A 17884-nucleotide genomic window follows, 5' to 3' on the forward strand; every position below is an offset into this window, starting at 1 on the left:
CGATCCTGATGTGATCATCGGCCAGCACATCCAGTGGAACACTTGCCACCTCAGTTCAGTTCAGTTCAGTTCAGTTGCTCAGTCATGTCCGACTCTTTGCGACCCCATGAATTGTAGCACGCCAGGCCTCCCTGTCCATCACCAACTCCCGGAGTTTACTCAAACTCATGCCCATCGAGTTGGTGATGCCATCCAGCCATCTCATCCTCTGTCGTCCCCTTCTCCTCCTGCCTCCAATCCCTCCCAGCATCAGGGTCTTTTCCAATGAGTCAACTCTTCGCATGAGGTGGCCAAAGTACTAGAGTTTCAGCTTCAGCATCAGTCCTTCCAATGAACACCCAGGACTGATCTCCTTCAGGATGGACTGGTTGGATCTCTTTGCAGTCCAAGGGACTATCAAGAGTCTTCTCCAACACCACAGTTCAAAAGCATCAATTTTTTGGCACTCAGCTTTCTTCACAGTCCAACTCTCACATCCATATATGACCACTGGAAAAACCATAGCCTTGACCAGACAGACCTTGGCAAAGTAATGTCTCTGCTTTTTAATATGCCACCTCAGGACACAGTTTTTTTCCATTTTTCCTTTTCCCTCTGGTTTCATTATTCATTTGCAGACTTACTACTATTTTGACAGCAAAGAAAATCTCATCTTTTCATATTTTCTCCCTCTTTCCTACTCCTTTGTATGTAGAAGTGGAATTTAAACTTCTTAACTTTGACAGATTTAGTCTCAGTCCATTTATAATGCAGACAACACTTTGCAAAAAATCAATTGCAGGGGTGAGGGGGTGAGGGTCTGTGAGGATTACCGTGGACTCTCAGGGCACTGCTGAAGATGAAAAGCTAAACTTCCCCGATGATTATGGAAATCCAACAGCAAAGTCAATGGCTGGGTAGATAGATGTGGACATGGATGTAGATGACACAGAGGTCGGTGTAAATATACGCAAGTGTGGACGCAGACAGAGATGATACAGATGTGTGTGCAGACATAACAAGTGTGTGTGTAGACATAACAGATGTGTGTGTAGACATACAGGTGTGCATGTAGACTTACAGATGTGTGTGTGAACATACAAGTGTGTGTGGACATACAGGTGTGTGTGGGTATACAGGTGTGTGTGGGCATACAGGTGTGTGTGGACATACAGGTGTGTGTGGACATACAGGTGTGTGTGGGCATACAGGTGTGCATGTAGACACACAGGCATGAGTGGAGGTGCAGATGTAGACGCAGACATGTAGGCACAGACAGATCAGTGATGTGGACACACAGGTAAGACGATACAGGCTAAGCAGACGACACAGAAGCGGGTGTACAGACACAGGTACCAGTGCAGGTACCCTGGAGACACACAGATAGAGGTACAAGGATCTACTGTAACCTCCTTTCTTCCACCACACGTCAGCACAGCTAGAAGAGAACAGGGTTTCCACTTTGCCAGAACCTTCTAAGAGCCTGCTCTGTCTTGCACTCCCAGGCTGAGCTGCAGAGCCGCTGGCAGGAGTCAGCCTGGGGACCATGCAGAGAGAGAGGGTGAGGCCAGGCTCAGGCCCAGTTGGTGGGTCAGGCCAGGCTTCCTTCCCCTCCCCGCCCCACCCCAATGACAGACCTTTGCTGCAGCAGAAGGATCCCATGGGGGTGGGGGCCCACAGTCAGAGACCATAAGAGCCCCTGATACCATCATTCCTTCTGGCACCTTCTGGCAGCCAGACGTGACCGAGCTGACCTGGGAAGCTTTCATCCCAAGGGACACTGTCATATCTGCACTTTAATGGCATTTTCTCACTTTCCCGACCACCATGGTTAGAGCCTAGACAACGTGAAATATCCTCCAGTTGTTTCTAGAATTCCAGCTGATGGCAGGCAGCAAAGCCCAGCCTGGCTCTAGAACCCCGCGAACATCACCCTGCGGCTCCTGGGCCACCGCAGAGCAAAGAGCCACCAACAAGGGGCCCCTCCCCTGCCTCCCAGGCCACCCAGCAGACACACAAGTTCTGGGCACAGACATGGGAACCAGGTATACATGTGATGATAGAAAGGGGTCTGGGCTCCTTTCCAGGTGTGATGTGGCATCACGGTATGCTGGAAAGAAAGAATCCTGCTATTTTAGAGATACTTCATGACACGCTTCTAAGACACCGTAGCTGGGATTTGTGTCAGAGCAGCAGGGGAACGGGGAGTGGGTGGGGTGACTGGCCAGGCCGCTGGGCCTAGGTCAACATCCTCCTCGTGTGCATGTTTCAACTCTGCATGAGGAAGAGGAACGCAAACCTGCTCCCCCTTCTAGTCTGTCGGACAAGGACCCGTGACTCCGTCCCATTACCCGGGGCCCCCGAGTCCTTGAGCCCAGGCTGTGGGGATGCCTCCCGGGCCCCTGAAGTGCAGCCACGGGAGGGCTGCTGGGCTCACAGGGTCCACACCTCGGTTTTCTCGTCCACAAACCACTCGAGGTGGGCAGGACCTCTGCACATGCTCCCGGCCGCGGGTTCACTTCCCCAAACTCGGGCGCCACAGCTGGGACGACCCCTGTGCAGGATCGGGGGTCTTTGCAGGACTTGACCTGGCCGGCACCCCCAGCTGGGATGACGCCTGTGCAGGATCAGGGGTCCCTATAGGACTCGAGCCAGCCAGCACCCCCAGCACCTGCTTACCTGCTATAAAGGTGGGCTCTTCTCTGTCTTACACACACTGTCCACATGGTCTTCTGCTGTCAAGCTGACTTGAAATCACTTTTAAATCATCCTGGGAAGACCAGGGATGGCTACCCTGCCCTTGACACATCTTGAATCCATCCAGTTTGTGAAAAGTATGAAAATGTAAATGGTGGAGGATCAGACTCCTGCCTGCCCTTCAGCAAATGTACCAGTGAGGGCAGGGCAGGCAGAGTGGGGTCAGCTGCGTGGTCCCCGCAAACCTCAGGGAGAACGCCAAGCTGCCTCCATGTTCCTTCTCCTTTTGTGAAAACCAAACTTACAAAGTCCTTTTCTACTTAAATAAAAAAGAATGGTGTCAGATTCTTGTCAGTTAATAGCCGATCCATTAAGGCTTAAGCTGAGACCTGGTGAAATCCCACCCCAGAGAACCTCGAACCCCCACTAATCTGACAACAGAGGGGAGACTCCATGTGTCTGTGAGCATCCCACTCGGGGCAGACAGAATTACGGACACAGAGCTCTCGTCTGCACCACAGACCTTCCAGCTGGTGGAAGAAGTCAAGATAAAACAATGGCCTTTCTCGTTAGCCTGTGCCCAGAGCAGGTAAGTGCTCAGGCCCAGAGGTGTAGTCAAGGAAAGCCCTCTAGGAAATGGACTCGGGATGCAGAGAAGAAACCCTCTGACAGCGGCTCTCTCTTACAGGAAAGTCAGCGAGAGCAAGAGGTGAGCCCGATGCGAGGGTCTCCCTGCGTCCTGGGGCCAGCTGCTCACGCTGGACGTCCTGTGATATGGAGGACGCTCAGCCTGGAGGGTCCCACCCTGAAGTCCACCGTCCTCTGTCCTCTACAGTTCACAGAGACTCAGAGTCTTCCCGAGGTTGGAATCCTCTCCAGCACTTTCACGACTCACACTTATGCCTGAGACAGGAGCAACCCCGCACCCATGGTGGAGACCAGTCCTCCAGCATCAGGACATCCCAGGGGAGGAAAGGCGCTCAGAGCAGCAGAGCGGTGGTCCCCCAGTTACCGTGCACACACACGACACATGGGGACACGTACACACCACACACATGCACCCAGGTACACACACACACACGTACCCATGTACACAAACACACGTACTCACATACACATAGAAACATGCACACAAACATAGGGACACACAGCACACACACCCATGTGCCCAGGTACAAATGCTCACATGCACAAATACAGACCTGGAAACACACATGCGACACAGACACACGGGGACACACACACAGCACACACACACATGTAACCACACACAGAGAAATATAGACATGGAAACACGCATGTGACAGGCACACAGGGACACACACAGCACACACACATGTAACCACACACACACATGCACAAATACAGACCTGGAAACATGCATGTGACACAGACACACGGGGACACACACACATGTAACCACACAGAAATATAGACATGGAAACATGCATGTGACACACACAGGGACACACACACAGCACACACAAACACACAGAGAAATACAGACATGGAAGCACGCATGTGACAGACACACAGGGACACACACACACTACACACACATATGTACCCATGTACACAAATACATAAACACATACAAAATACAGACATGGAAACACACATATGACAGGCACACAGGGACACACACAGAGCACACATGCACACACATGCACCCATGTACACAAACACATACTCACATACACAAACACAGACATGGAGACGTGCACACGACCAGGGATGTGGACAGATATGCAGCACACACACACACATGGCCGCAGTGTTTGCCATGAAGCGGAAAACCCCCAGCACAGGTCCAACCGGGCAGCAGGAAGGGTCTGACCTAACAGCCAGAGCTGCACCCTCGGCAGGACCACCATCCAGGCCCTGTGTGTCTGTGTCACATGTGATTCTGACACACTCAGCAGGAGCTAACGATTCTGAGCAGAGAAACTGGAGGCAGAGAGCGCGACCTCGGTCTGGAGGTGACGAGGCTGGGATGGGCAGGCGGGTCTTCAGAAAAGGCCTGGAGAGACGCCAGCCTGAGGATGCCTCCAAACCCGGGTGAGACCAGCACCTTCAGTTCCGTTTGGCTCTGACACGGGTTGGGTTCTGTGTGCGGTGCAGTGAGAGCAGACACGTATGGAGGCAAGAGCTCAGAGGCCATGGCGGAATCAGGAGAGGGTTGCAGCTCCAACACAGCCCCTTCCACAGGGGTCAGCACGGAAGGACGCTCGACCCCTGACCCAATATTGGCACACTATGGCGCAAAATCAAAACTATGAGGTGCGGCTGTGTGCACACCTGCATGCACACCTGTATACACACCTACACACACACCTGTATACACATCTGCACCCACACCTGTATACACACCTGCACACACACCTGTACACACACCTTCACACATCTGTATGCACACCTGTATGCACACACCTGTATGCACAACAGCATGCACACCTGCACACACACCTGTATACACACCTGCACATGCACCTGTATACACACCTGTACACACCTGTACAAACACCTTCACATGTAACTGCACACACCTGTACACACACCTCAACATGCACCTGCACACACACACGCCTGTGCACGCAGACAGACATGCTTCCCCTTGGACACACTGCCTCTGTTCCTTGAAGAAAACACACAGTTACAAAGCACGGCGTCCACGTCAGACTCCTCAGCAACCCCCGCTGCTCACTGGGCATGCGATGCTGCACCCTGACCCGTGTCAGGCTCCCGTCAGAACTCAGGTGAGGACAGGACATCAATGCCGTGAGGCACATTTTTCCCCCGAAGGGCGCCGCATACCCTGGGATGTGGTTGGTGTAAAGCTTCTGGAGCTTCCTGGGTGTGGAGTCAGCGTTAGCACAGGCCCCACCCTGCCCGCTGCCCTGGGCACTCCAGGCCCACCCACCCTGCTGGGCTTCTGGCCCCAAGGGCGCCCCGTGCTCTGAGCCACGGGGGTGGGCGCAGGACCAGGGAGCCGCAGGGCTTTGTCTGGGCTGGTTAGTGGAGGACTGACCTCAAGCTCAGGGTCCCCGCCCAGAACACGGGTCCGGGGGACGGGCTGACTGCCGACTGTTTTCCCACACTGCAGGAGCAGGGCCGCCTCCAGGTGAGGACGGAAAAGCGAAGGCATGTCCCTGGCCTGCAGTGCCAGATCGTGCCCACGAGATGGAACTGCCCACTCACTCATTTTCCATCACGATGTAGCCATACTCCTCCTCAGGGGGCTGGACTTGCAGCCGCAGGCCTGGGCCGGGGGGCCCCTGTGCACCAGCCCCGAGATGCAGGTCCCCCTGCGGGGTAGCAGGAGTCCAGAGTGGCGTGGCCCCTGGCCCGCCCTGCCCGGGCCTCACGTGTGGCGGCCTCTGCAGCAGCTCCTTGGAGTAGGTCTGGCTCCGCACGTTCTCCACGCCCGCGCGCTCCTCCTCGGAAGAGAGCGAGGCCTCAGGGTCATCCCCCTTCTTGTTCTCTGTCTTGAAGGGCTCGGTCAGACGGGGGCCTCCAGGCAGGAACGGAGACCCGGGGCCCTGCAGGAGGTCCCCCAGTTGGACGCCCAGACGGTTCACCTGGCAGAAAGGAAACCAGCTTGAGGACGTGCCCTAAGCCGCAGAGAGACCATCCGTCTTGGATGCTTGGGAATGGGGCACCAGTGTATGTGGGCCTGGGGGCCACGGGGGCAGAATTAGGGTCTGGCCGTGTGCATCTCATCTGGAGACCCCAAGCTCTGCTGGCCTAGTCCCCTGCATCTGGAATTAGGAACTGTGTCCCCCGACCCATGCCTCCCTCCACAGCTCCGACAGCTGACCCCCCACGTTGTATTTCTGATGGACGTTTAGAACAATCATCGGTGTCTTCTTCCCCCCTGAGTTGGGAACCACTAACACGACCTGCAGAGAAGCGCTAACCAGACGGCCTTCTTTCCCACCCACAGAACAGAGTGTCTAGAACCGCAGCACTGCCCTTGCTTATCCACAGCTTTACCGCGTCCTTAAGACGCCGACAGGCCAGCAAAGGCTCTCAGCAGGAGGACAGGCCCCTCAGTGGGTCGTTGTCCTCCACATCCAGCCTTTCCCAGACCCTCCTGACCAGCACTGTCGTGGAAACCTGGACACGATGGAAGCCCCCCCCCCACCCGCCCCGTCTACCAGGAGCTGCACTGCTGGGAACTGAGTTTTTATTTACTTAATTTTAATGGATTCGAGTCCAGGCAGCCCCGTGTGCCTGGTGGCGGCCACCAGGGGGACAGTACAGGTCTGAAGGATCCAGAGGCTGCTGACGTCCACTAGCGGGGCCTCGCTGACCAGCACCTGCGGGACGGCCTTGCCGACACAAAGTGGGCGTGCGGTGCTATCACGTGACGCGACCACCCCGTTTCCCCGCCTGGGGAAGTTCTAAGGGATGCTCACGTGTTCCCTGTATTGACCATTTTTTATACTCTTACCATGGACACATATTAGGATCTAATCTGAAAGCAGACAACAGTATATATTGAAATACATAATTTTGTGTGTACTCTTCATGATTTTTCTCAATTTTGAGATGATGAGGGTTTTTCTATCTTTTTCCTAAAAGTTGTTATATTTCGCCTCTGTTCCTAAACCACGGACGAGAAGACAGGCGACAGCTCACGCTGCACGGGGCCTGAACACACGCTCACCTCCTGGTGAAGTCCCCCGTCGCGGTCTCGCGCTCTGCTCTCTGTGGGAGACACAAGCACAAAGTCACCGCACGCCCGGGCGGACACCAGAGCCCTTCTGCGGTGTGAGGACCACCGCCTGATGCCGCCGACAGGCCAGGGACGGCGCGCCCTCTGAGAGCTCCACGGCACAGGTGTGGCCGCTGAGAGGCTGGGACCCCAGGTCCAGGGAAACCACGTTTCTCCTCCACGTCCGCTCAGGGTGGGGAGAGCCGCCGGGCTGGGGCAGAGAGCAGTCACAAGAGGGAAGCGGAGGGGCTCAGTCGTGTCAGCTCGAGGCGGCTTCAGTCGGGCTACTTTTCTGCGGTGGCCGTTTCAATCAGGACACAGCAGCAGCAAGACCCCCAGCCCAGCACAGGGACATTGCCTAAGACCCCCTCCTCCAGATGGTGAAGGGCACCCTCTCCTGCACCAGCCGAGCCCGTCCCCCACGAGAAGGGGGCCTGTGCCCTCCCCGGCTCCTCCTGGGGCCCACTGTGAGCAGGGCACCGCCCAGGCGTCAGGGCCACTGCCTGACCCTGGGAACAGACCAGACAGGGAGACGAGCCTGCCCGGCTCAGCCCTCCACCCCCAAGGGCCCGGCCGCTGTGTGTGAGAGTGTGTGAGTGAGCGTGAGTGCAGGAGTCTGTGTGTGTGCATGTGCGTGAGCTGCCCGGTGTGTATGTGCCTGTGTGTGTGTGCTGGGGGTGAGTGAGGGAGTGTCTCTGTGTGTGAGTGTGTGAGACTGTGGGTGAGTGTGTGCATCTATGTGTGTATGTGGCTGTGTGTGAGTATACCTGTGTATGAGTGTGTGTGTGATGTGGGCTCTGTGAGTGTGTGACTGTATGTGGGTGAGTGAGTGTGTCCGTGTGTGTGGGTGAGTTTCTGTGTGTGTGACATGAGTCGTGTGAGCGTGGGAGAAGGAGAGTGTGTGTGTGCTGGGGTGTGAGGGTCTCTGCGCTCTCGCTGGAGCCCCCCGGAGGCGGGTGTGAGCCTCGCACGGACCATCTCACTTGACCATTGGAGTATCTGACTCTCACTCACTCACAAACCCCACACAAAGCGCTTCCATCAGCCCTGCCCCTGCACCGAGGCACCTCCTCTCCATCCTCAGAGCGCAGCCCACCCTCCAACACGCCCGCCCTGCAAGCTCAGCCCGTTAGGAGAGCGTCCAGAGGCAGAGTCACGCGGACCAAGTCGTCACTGCAGACCCATCTCCCGGCAGCGAGCAGGCAGCACCCTGCGGCGAGCTTGCGGCCGCATGCCCGGCTGCACGCGGCGCATGTGAGCTCACCTGGCCCGCGGTCTCCGTGGAGCGCGGCCCCCACGCCGTCCGCCTCCGCTCCGCGTCCGCCGCCCCTCCCGGCCACGCCCCCGCTCGGCACTGCGCTCGCCAGGGCGCGGGCCACCTCGTCCACGTCCAGGGCGCTCAGACCCTCCACGCCGGCCGGGCGCTTCCGCAGGTCCTTCAGCAGCGTCTGAACACGAGCTTCTAGGCAGACACGCAAAAGGGGCAGACACACAGAGCCAAGGGCAGCATTAGGGCAAGGAGGCGAGGGCGGCCGAGGAGGTGCCCGCGCGGGGCAGGCGGTGGACAACGCGCTTGGACTGGAGCGGGAGCCCCCGAGCGGGAGTTCTGCGGGGGCGGAGCAGGGCGGCGGGAGCCCAGAACTCCCCGGACAGGCCCGCCCGCAGACTGGTGGGGAACAAGGGCCGGTGAGTCTGTGGGCAGACTGTGGGACAGACCAGGATGGGCAGGACAGAGAGATCCCTGGTGTCCGGGCACGGTGTTGGGTAGCAGAGGTGAGACAGGACCTGAGAGGGAGGGGCAGAGGAAGGGAAACCCCTCAGACCCCCAGGACCAGCATCAACCCCACAGACCCCCAGGACCAGCGACCAGCGTCATCCCCACAGACCCCCGGGATCAGCATCAACCCCACAGACCCCCAGGATCAGCGTCATCCCCTCAGACCCCCAGGACCAGCGACCAGCCTCATCCCCACAGACCCCCGGGATCAGCATCAACCCCACAGACCCCCAGGATCAGCGTCATCCCCACAGACCCCCAGGATCAGCGTCATCCCCTCAGACCCCCAGGACCAGCGACCAGCGTCATCCCCACAGACCCCCGGGATCAGCATCAACCCCACAGACCCCCAGGATCAGCGTGATCCCCTCAGACCCCCAGGACCAGCGACCAGCGTCATCCCCACAGACCCCCGGGATCAGCATCAACCCCACAGACCCCCAGGATCAGCGTCATCCCCTCAGACCCCCAGGACCAGCGACCAGCCTCATCCCCACAGACCCCCGGGATCAGCATCAACCCCACAGACCCCCAGGATCAGCGTCATCCCCACAGACCCCCAGGACCAGCGTCATCCCCTCAGACCCCCAGGACCAGCGACCAGCGTCATCCCCACAGACCCCCGGGATCAGCATCAACCCCACAGACCCCCAGGATCAGCGTCATCCCCTCAGACCCCCAGGACCAGTGACCAGCGTCATCCCCACAGACCCCCGGGATCAGCATCAACCCCACAGACCCCCAGGATCAGCGTCATCCCCACAGACCCCCAGGACCAGCGTCATCCCCTCAGACCCCCAGGACCAGCGACCAGCGTCATCCCCACAGACCCCCGGGATCAGCATCAACCCCACAGACCCCCAGGATCAGCGTCATCCCCTCAGACCCCCAGGACCAGCGACCAGCGTCATCCCCACAGACCCCCGGGATCAGCATCAACCCCACAGACCCCTGGGACCAGCATCAACCCCACAGACCCCTGGGACCAGAGTCAACCCCACAGACCCCCGGGACCAGCATCAACCCCACAGACCCCCAAGATCAGCGTCAACCCCACAGACCCCTGGGACCAGCATCAACCCCACAGATGCCCAGGACCAGTGACCAGCGTCATCCCCACAGACGCCCAGGACCAGCGACCAGTGTCATACCAACAGACGCTCAGGACCAGCGACCAGCGTCATCCCCACAGACCCCCGGGATCAGCATCAACCCCACAGACCCCCAGGATCAGCGTGATCCCCTCAGACCCCCAGGACCAGCGACCAGCGTCATCCCCACAGACCCCCGGGACCAGCATCAACCCCACAGACCCCCAGGATCAGCGTCAACCCCACAGACCCCCGGGACCAGCATCAACCCCACAGACCCCCAGGACCAGCAACCAGCATAATCCCCACAGACGCCCAGGACCAGTGACCAGCGTCATCCCCACAGACGCCCAGGACCAGTGACCAGTGTCATACCCACAGACGCTCAGGACCAGCGACCAGCATCAACCCCACAGACCCCCAGGACCAGCATCAACCCCACAGACCCCCGGGACCAGCATCAACCCCACAGACCCCCGGGACCAGCATCAACCCCACAGACCCCCGGGACCAGCCTTAACCCCACAGACCCCCGGGACCAGCCTTAACCCCACAGACCCCCAGGACCAGCATCAACCCCACAGACCCCCGGGACCAGAGTCAACCCCACAGACCCCCGGGACCAGCATCAACCCCACAGACCCCCGGGACCAGAGTCAACCCCACAGACCCCCGGGACCAGAGTCAACCCCACAGACCCCCGGGACCAGAGTCAACCCCACAGACCCCCGGGACCAGCCTCAACCCCACAGACCCCCGGGACCAGCCTCAACCCCACAGACCCCCGGGACCAGCCTCAACCCCACAGACCCCCGGGACCAGCCTCAACCCCACAGACCCCCGGGACCAGCCTCAACCCCACAGACCCCCGGGACCAGCCTCAACCCCACAGACCAGTGGCCAGCGTTGAGTCCGAGGCTCACTGCACTTGCTCAGTCCCAGGAAGAGAAACGAACAGCATCACACGGCCAGGCTCCCCCATAGAAAACCAGGAGGACAAGACGTGACACTGCCCAGCCCAGGGCCAGGACACGCCCCTGCCCTGGAAGTGACGCGATGCACAATTACACACACGTAACTGTGACACGCGTGACATGATGCACAATTACGTAAATTATGCACACTGGGCCTTTTACTCATGAGGGACGCATCTGAAGCACTGAAAGGAAAGGTATCTGAATTCAGAAGTCTGGATTACCCAGGGAAAATATTAACGCAAGAGTGGAAGAAAGACATTCGCTTTCACGTTATTGAAAAAGAGACTTGGGCCACACCCGCCCTGGGCCGCCAGCCCTTTTGATCGCCCAGCCCAGGGTCCCGGCAGCCGGGGCCGCCCTCTGCCCCAGAGCCCTGGCCTCACTCTCACCTGCCGGACCTGCGCCCCCAGCCCTGCCTGCCTCACCCACTTCCTGCAAAACCACCGCAAGGTCCCTGCCTCCACCACGCCAGCACCTGCCTCTAGGGAAGCGATCTTTCCGTCAGAACCCTCTCCTGACCTGCTGGTCTCACCATGCCTGAACAGTAATAAAACCTGAGCTTCGAGACAGCTGCCCTGGAGGGCAGTGAGCTGGACGCCTTCCGGGTGCTGCTGCCCCAGGGGCCAGGCCCCAGACCCTGGGGAGGCACCGCCCCCGCAGCCCCACAGACGCCCCCGAACGTTCAGGGACCAAACGCTTGCTCAGAAATAACTTCCAGCGGTGAACTCGGGAAAACAGTTCTCACTTCCTCACAAACACAAACTCTGCAAAAATACAGAAAAGTGTGCCTGACACACCAGCGCAGCAAGCTCAGGCTTGCACTACCCTGCCCACCGCACACAACAGTGTCAGGATTCCCGCTCTTCTGGACTGACGAAGGGCCCGTGTGGTTGTATAGAAAAGAGAAAAACTAAGGCAGAGTGAAAAGCAAGAACACCACTCAGCGGTTTCTTAAGCCTCCTACCTTACAAACACGTCAACCTTCACTGGTCACAGCCAGGGTGAAGAGAGGAGGAGACACACGGCCTGGGGTCGGCGCCATCCCCGCCGGGGGCCAGAGTGCGCCGGACCCACCACCGCATCCTGGACACTGACCCCGGCAGGAAATGGATCAGTCCATGTACAAGAGGTCTTGACAAGTATTGGATCCAACGTGTGTTTCTGCTGAGCACAAACTTAACCAGGAAAGGCGGCCCAGGATGATGCTCTATTCCTGAGCCCTGGGGCTCACTGGGGATCTCCTCCAGGTCTCCACGGGGCCACCCGAGGCACAGGGATGCGTCCATCCTAGTGAGGGTACAAAAAGCTGACCCCCTGCCCAACTGTGCCCCGTGAGGACGTCTCACGACCAAGTTAACCCCCGAGCCGTGCTGATGGCCGGTTTCAAGGCGTCTAGAACAATTCCTTCTCAGCTTTCTCTCAGCCTCCCAACCCTCAGCGGTCCCCAACCTTCTTGGCACCAGGGGCCAGTTTCATGCAGAGAGTTTTTCCACGGACGGGGCGAGGGCATGGCTCAGGCAGTGATGTGAGTGATGGGGAGCGATGGGGAGCCACAGATGGAGCTGGGCCCGCTGCCCGCCGCTCCCCTCATGATGGACTGTGGACCAGCCCCCATCCACGGCCCAGGGACTGGTGACCCCCACCCCACCTCCAGACCTGGGGCACGGCCGGGTGGGGTGACCGTGCTAGAACCGTAAGGAGAACGGAGCACATGCAGTCAGGGCAACAGCTCAGACCCTGGGCTGCAGCAAACTGGCCACGGAGGAAACCGTAACTGAGGCATTGCAGTCTCGCGGGCACGTCCGGCGGGCGGGTGGCAATGTCCACGTCCCCTGTCTCCCTGGTGCCCACCTCCGTGGAGGCGGCCGGGGTCTGCCAGCTCCCCATGCAGCAGACCTTCCATCCCTTCTGCCCGCACGTGTCCCTCCACCAGGCTTTCAGGGTGCCAGAGGCCAGGTCACAAGGGAGGCTGGCGACCACGAGACCCAGGCCTCCCAGGGGTCTCAACCTAAGCCGTGGTGCTCAGGAGCAGGACCCCATCTGCCCTCCCCTCTTCTCCTTCCCTCCACAAATGCCTGTGCGCATTTTCTGTGCCCAACGGTCTGTCAAGAAGCAGGAGCAGACAGTCAGCAAAGCCCCTGCTTCCATGGAGCATTCGTCCATTGCAGGAGAGAGAAAGCAAACACCAGCACACACGTCTCGTGGTGCTGCGCCATGCTGCGCTCAGTCGCTCAGGCATGTCCGACTCCCTGAGACCCCACGGACTGCAGCCCACCAGGCTCCTCTGTCCATGGGATTCTCCAGGCAAGAATACTAGAGTGGGTTGCCATGCCCTCCTCCAGGGGACCTTCCCAACCCAGGGATCAAACCCAGGTCTCCCGCATTGCAGGCAGATTCTTCACCATCTGAGCCACCAGGAAAGCCCAAGAATACTGAAGCGGGTAGCCTATCCCTTCTCTAGGGAATCTTTCCAACCCAGGAATCGAACCGGGGTCTCCGGCATTGCAGGGGGATTCTTTACCAGCTGAGATGCCAGGGAGGCCCAGGTGGTGATGGGGCTGTGGAAATGATAAGCCAGAGCTGGAGGCCGGGGCGATGGGAAGGGCAGATGCTCTGTCGACAGGACTGTCGGAGAAAAGCTCACAGCGACCCGGGAAGGGGTCCTGAGCCCAGGGACCACCCGGGGGACACGCTCTGCGGGCAGAGGAGACGAGCACAAAGCCCTGGGCAGAGGGGCTGGAAGGACGGGGGACGGCCAGAGGGTGACCTGGAGCAGCGGAGGGGCAGCACAGGGGGGTCACAGGCTCTCAGACCGTGACAAGCCCCCGGGATTCTGCTGAGCGGGACGAGAAGCCCCTGCTGGGTTTGAGCAGTGAGCCGTCAACTGATTTACAATGTCACGAGGCCCGCAGACTTGAGGCAGGGCAGAGCAGCGCGGCCACATGGGGCTCCCACAGGAACCCGCAGGATGGCGTGGGGCAGGCGGACCTGCTGGGGGTCTGCACGTGCTTCTACGGCAGGGCTGGGCACGCCGGACATGGGCACAGGGGTCAGCGCCAAGCCCAGCAGGCAGTGACCGACAGCAAGGCTGGGTCTTATGAGGTCAGCTCCCAGCGTCCGGGAAGCTGGGGCCCTTGACAGCCCCTCAAAGCGTCCCACCAGGTGGTGGTATGTCTTATGCAGTCCATGCAGGGCAAGTGAGACCAGAAGCCCTAGAAGACCCACCACAGACGAGGGCCATGATCGCGTGAGGAGACAGTGCCACGCAGAGAGCCCCTCCAGTCTCGGGGCCTGCCTGCGCAGACGAGGCAGGGGTTCCCACTGGAAGGGGTTACTGGGAAAACAAAATCAAACGTGCAGACTGTCGACCATATCCAACAAGCAGAGCGAAGGGGGAAGCGGTGCCCTCCTCCAACAACCTGTCCTAATGTCTAATAGCTTGGGAAACCCTCCCTAAGGTCACCACATGTCTTCCCTTTGACGTCCCTCAGCTCTCATCTCCTTATCTGGAGGGAAGCGCAGCATGAAAAAGCTCGTGTTCTTTAAGTTAAAGACTAGTGAACGGGAGGGACTTTCCACGGGCCTCTGTGACTACACTAAGAAACACCCACCTTCAAAGTAGAATAATAAAATAAATTCCTAACACTGTCTCTTCTCATGCAAAAGGGAGACTTTTCAGATTACCATGAGTGAAAAACAGCCATGAAACCCTTAGGTATACAATGCAAGATGCTGAGCGGCTGACCGTTTGGAGGAGAATGATCAACGCGTCAGTGATCACCCACCATGGGAGTGCCGTCAACCACACTGAGTCAGCACAAAGGTGTCTGCTGTCAGCCTCTGAAGATGAGCAGCGGTGAGGAGACCCTCTAAAGAGTCCAGCCGGTCCCGTGGACTGAGGAGGAACCGCAGCGCAATCAAATGCCACACGCATCAAAGTGGAACACTCTGTTCCGTCAGCCGCACCATGTAGTTCCGGGATCCGGCTGGCTTGTAATGACATTTTAAGTAGCTTTCAATGTGCCAAGTGGGCTCTAGCAGAGCAATTACATGAAATGTCAGGACATCAAATATGGGAGGCCTGGAGTAGGAGATCAGCTCCCTGCACAACTGCTACAGGCCTGACCCACAGGAATTATGTCTGAATAGGGTCCCCTGACACACGCCACAGCTCCAGAGAATAAGCAGCAGTGAGCAGTTAACCTCACCACAAAACCACTGTCACAGAGGGTGTGACTCAGGCACGAGAGATTCTACTCCTGAGCACCTTTGTCACCAAGTGTACACGAGAGTTCACCATTTAGGCAGGTCCACACATACATCATCATCATCACCACCATCACCATGACCATCACCTTCATCACCAGTCACCATCACCTTCATCACCAGTCACCATCACCACCATCACCATCATCACCTTCATCACCAGTCACCATCACCACCATCACCATCATCACCTTCATCACCAGTCACCATCACCACCATCACCATCATCACCTTCATCACCAGTCACCATCACCACCATCACCATCATCACCTTCATCACCAGTCACCGTCACCATCATCACCAGTCACCATCACCACCATCACCATCACCACCACCACCATCACCGTTATTATCATCACCTTCATCACCAGTCACCATCACCACCATCACCATCATCACCTTCATCACCAGTCACCGTCACCATCATCACCATCACCTTCATCACCAGTCACCATCACCACCATCACCATCACCACCACCACCATCACCGTTATTATCATCACCTTCATCACCAGTCACCATCACCACCATCACCATCACCTTCATCACCAGTCACCATCACCACCAGTCACCATCACCACCAGTCACCATCACCACCATCCACATTTATCACCATCCTTACACAACCACCATCACCATGATTATCACCAGCACCACCATCGCCATCATTATTAACACCATCATCACCATCACCATCATCCACATCATCACCACCACCACCATCACCACCACCAATATCACCGTAAAGACCATCACCCTCAAAATCACCATCACGGCCACCATCATCATCAGGAGGAATTTCCTGGGCTCCTTTTAGTTAGAAAGTATACAATTCATTTAATTGCTAGAGTCCATCTCTGATATTTTGCAAAGGATTTAGACAGATTCTGTGAGAGGTTATTATTTTATTCTGACCTCACTTGGGCCTCCACCCAGGAGATTCGGGCATAATTGTCATGCATTGGCTGCCTATCTATTTTCACTGAAAGCAGCCCAAGTGAATTGTGTTTCCTCCCAACCTGGGGCCTGTGGTGTCCCAGCCCCATGGCATGCATTATTCAAGCTGAATGAAAACCCCAGCCCACAGCCGGGATAAAGCGCCCAGCACCCACGCAGGCCATGGCGTTCACACTCAGAGACTGCAGATACCGATCTCTCTCTTACACGTAATACTGAGTCAAAGCACAAAAAATCAAATCAGCTTTGGCCTTACTCACGTGATTCAGTTGGTAGTGGGGCTGGAAGTCTAAGTGTTGCTAAGGGATGGTTCCTTTAGATTCACATGAGGCTGAGCCCTCAGGGGAACAGTCTAGACACGTGCTGGGTAGCAAACACAGCCTGGAGCAGAAAATGCCGCGGGAAGGGCCGCCCGGGACCAGGCCCTGAAACCTGTCTGTCAGCTCAGTGGGCTGAGCCCACGAGGCACCTGGATCCCACTCACAGGATCCGCTCTGGGTGTGAGAGCTGTGAACTCTCTCCCAGCGAAGGCTGGATGGCAGGCGCCCAGGTGTGCCGCTCCACACTGCAGTTCTGCAGCTGAGGGCCGCATCTGCGACCACAGCCGGTGTGCGCTCACCTAGGCTTTTACAGACAGAGAGTGGACGGGCGGTTTTCATCACCTAAGGGTGCCCGGGGTCTGTGAGCCTCGCCTGAATTTTCACCTAGAGGTGGAGGGACCAGAGAGCAGCGGGCTGCGCCCCGGGTGGGGAGAGAGGCCTCGCAAACCCGCCTGGGCACCAGCGCGCACACCCAGCATGCACGGCGCTGACCCAGGGCAGCGAGCTTAGAGGCGACCTGCTCTCTGCCCTCTGCACACAGATAACTCTGGGTCTGTCCCTAACCATTCTCTACTTTCACAGCGTGCTAAAAGCACAGCAAACAGTCTTCACAGGCTCTGGTTCCCGTGCTGAGCCGAGGACAGAAGCAGAACAGTGCTCGGTGAGGTTCGTTCCCGGCTGCTCGACCCACCGGGGCTCAGTCCTGACAGCAGAGGCGGGGCCAGTGGCTGAACCCCACCCCGCACCCCAGCACATGCCCTTCCCGGGGTCCTACTGCGCACGGGGCTTTTAATGTTATGTGAATTAAAGCTTTTTCACAGGGACAAGGTGTAAACAGTGAATAAACAAAGGAAGAGGGTCTCTTTTCTAAGTTTTTACCAAATGCACACTCCCCACACTCACGAAGTCTGCAGTCAGATTGACGTATTTGGGAGCGGGGATGGGTTCTCCTGAGCCATGATAGCCACGAATCGGACTCGACCGTCCTGCAGGAGGGGGGCCCGCCCTGAGTCACCCACATCTCTCATCTGCGCTCCAGCCCTCTGGGTGCCCAGCACAGCCGCAGAGGGAGGGCACCCACTCACTGATCTTGAAGCACCTG

General features: G+C 57.9%; 1 protein-coding gene across 2 annotated transcripts in view; it reads right to left on the reverse strand.

Annotated features, from left to right (window-relative positions):
* Positions 1 to 17884, reverse strand: part of PTPRN2 (protein tyrosine phosphatase receptor type N2) — a 600304-nt gene that overhangs the window by 367857 nt on the left and 214563 nt on the right. For both annotated transcript variants that reach the window (XM_061166236.1, XM_061166237.1), the window contains 3 exons: positions 8658 to 8855; positions 7346 to 7386; positions 5875 to 6254 (listed from right to left, as the gene is read on the reverse strand). In XM_061166236.1, coding sequence (XP_061022219.1) covers positions 5875 to 6254; positions 7346 to 7386; positions 8658 to 8855 — 619 coding nt within the window. The remainder of the gene's footprint in view (positions 1 to 5874; positions 6255 to 7345; positions 7387 to 8657; positions 8856 to 17884) is intronic.

Source organism: Dama dama, chromosome 18, assembly GCF_033118175.1.
Source record: "Dama dama isolate Ldn47 chromosome 18, ASM3311817v1, whole genome shotgun sequence".
NCBI classification, from domain to species: domain Eukaryota; kingdom Metazoa; phylum Chordata; class Mammalia; order Artiodactyla; family Cervidae; genus Dama; species Dama dama.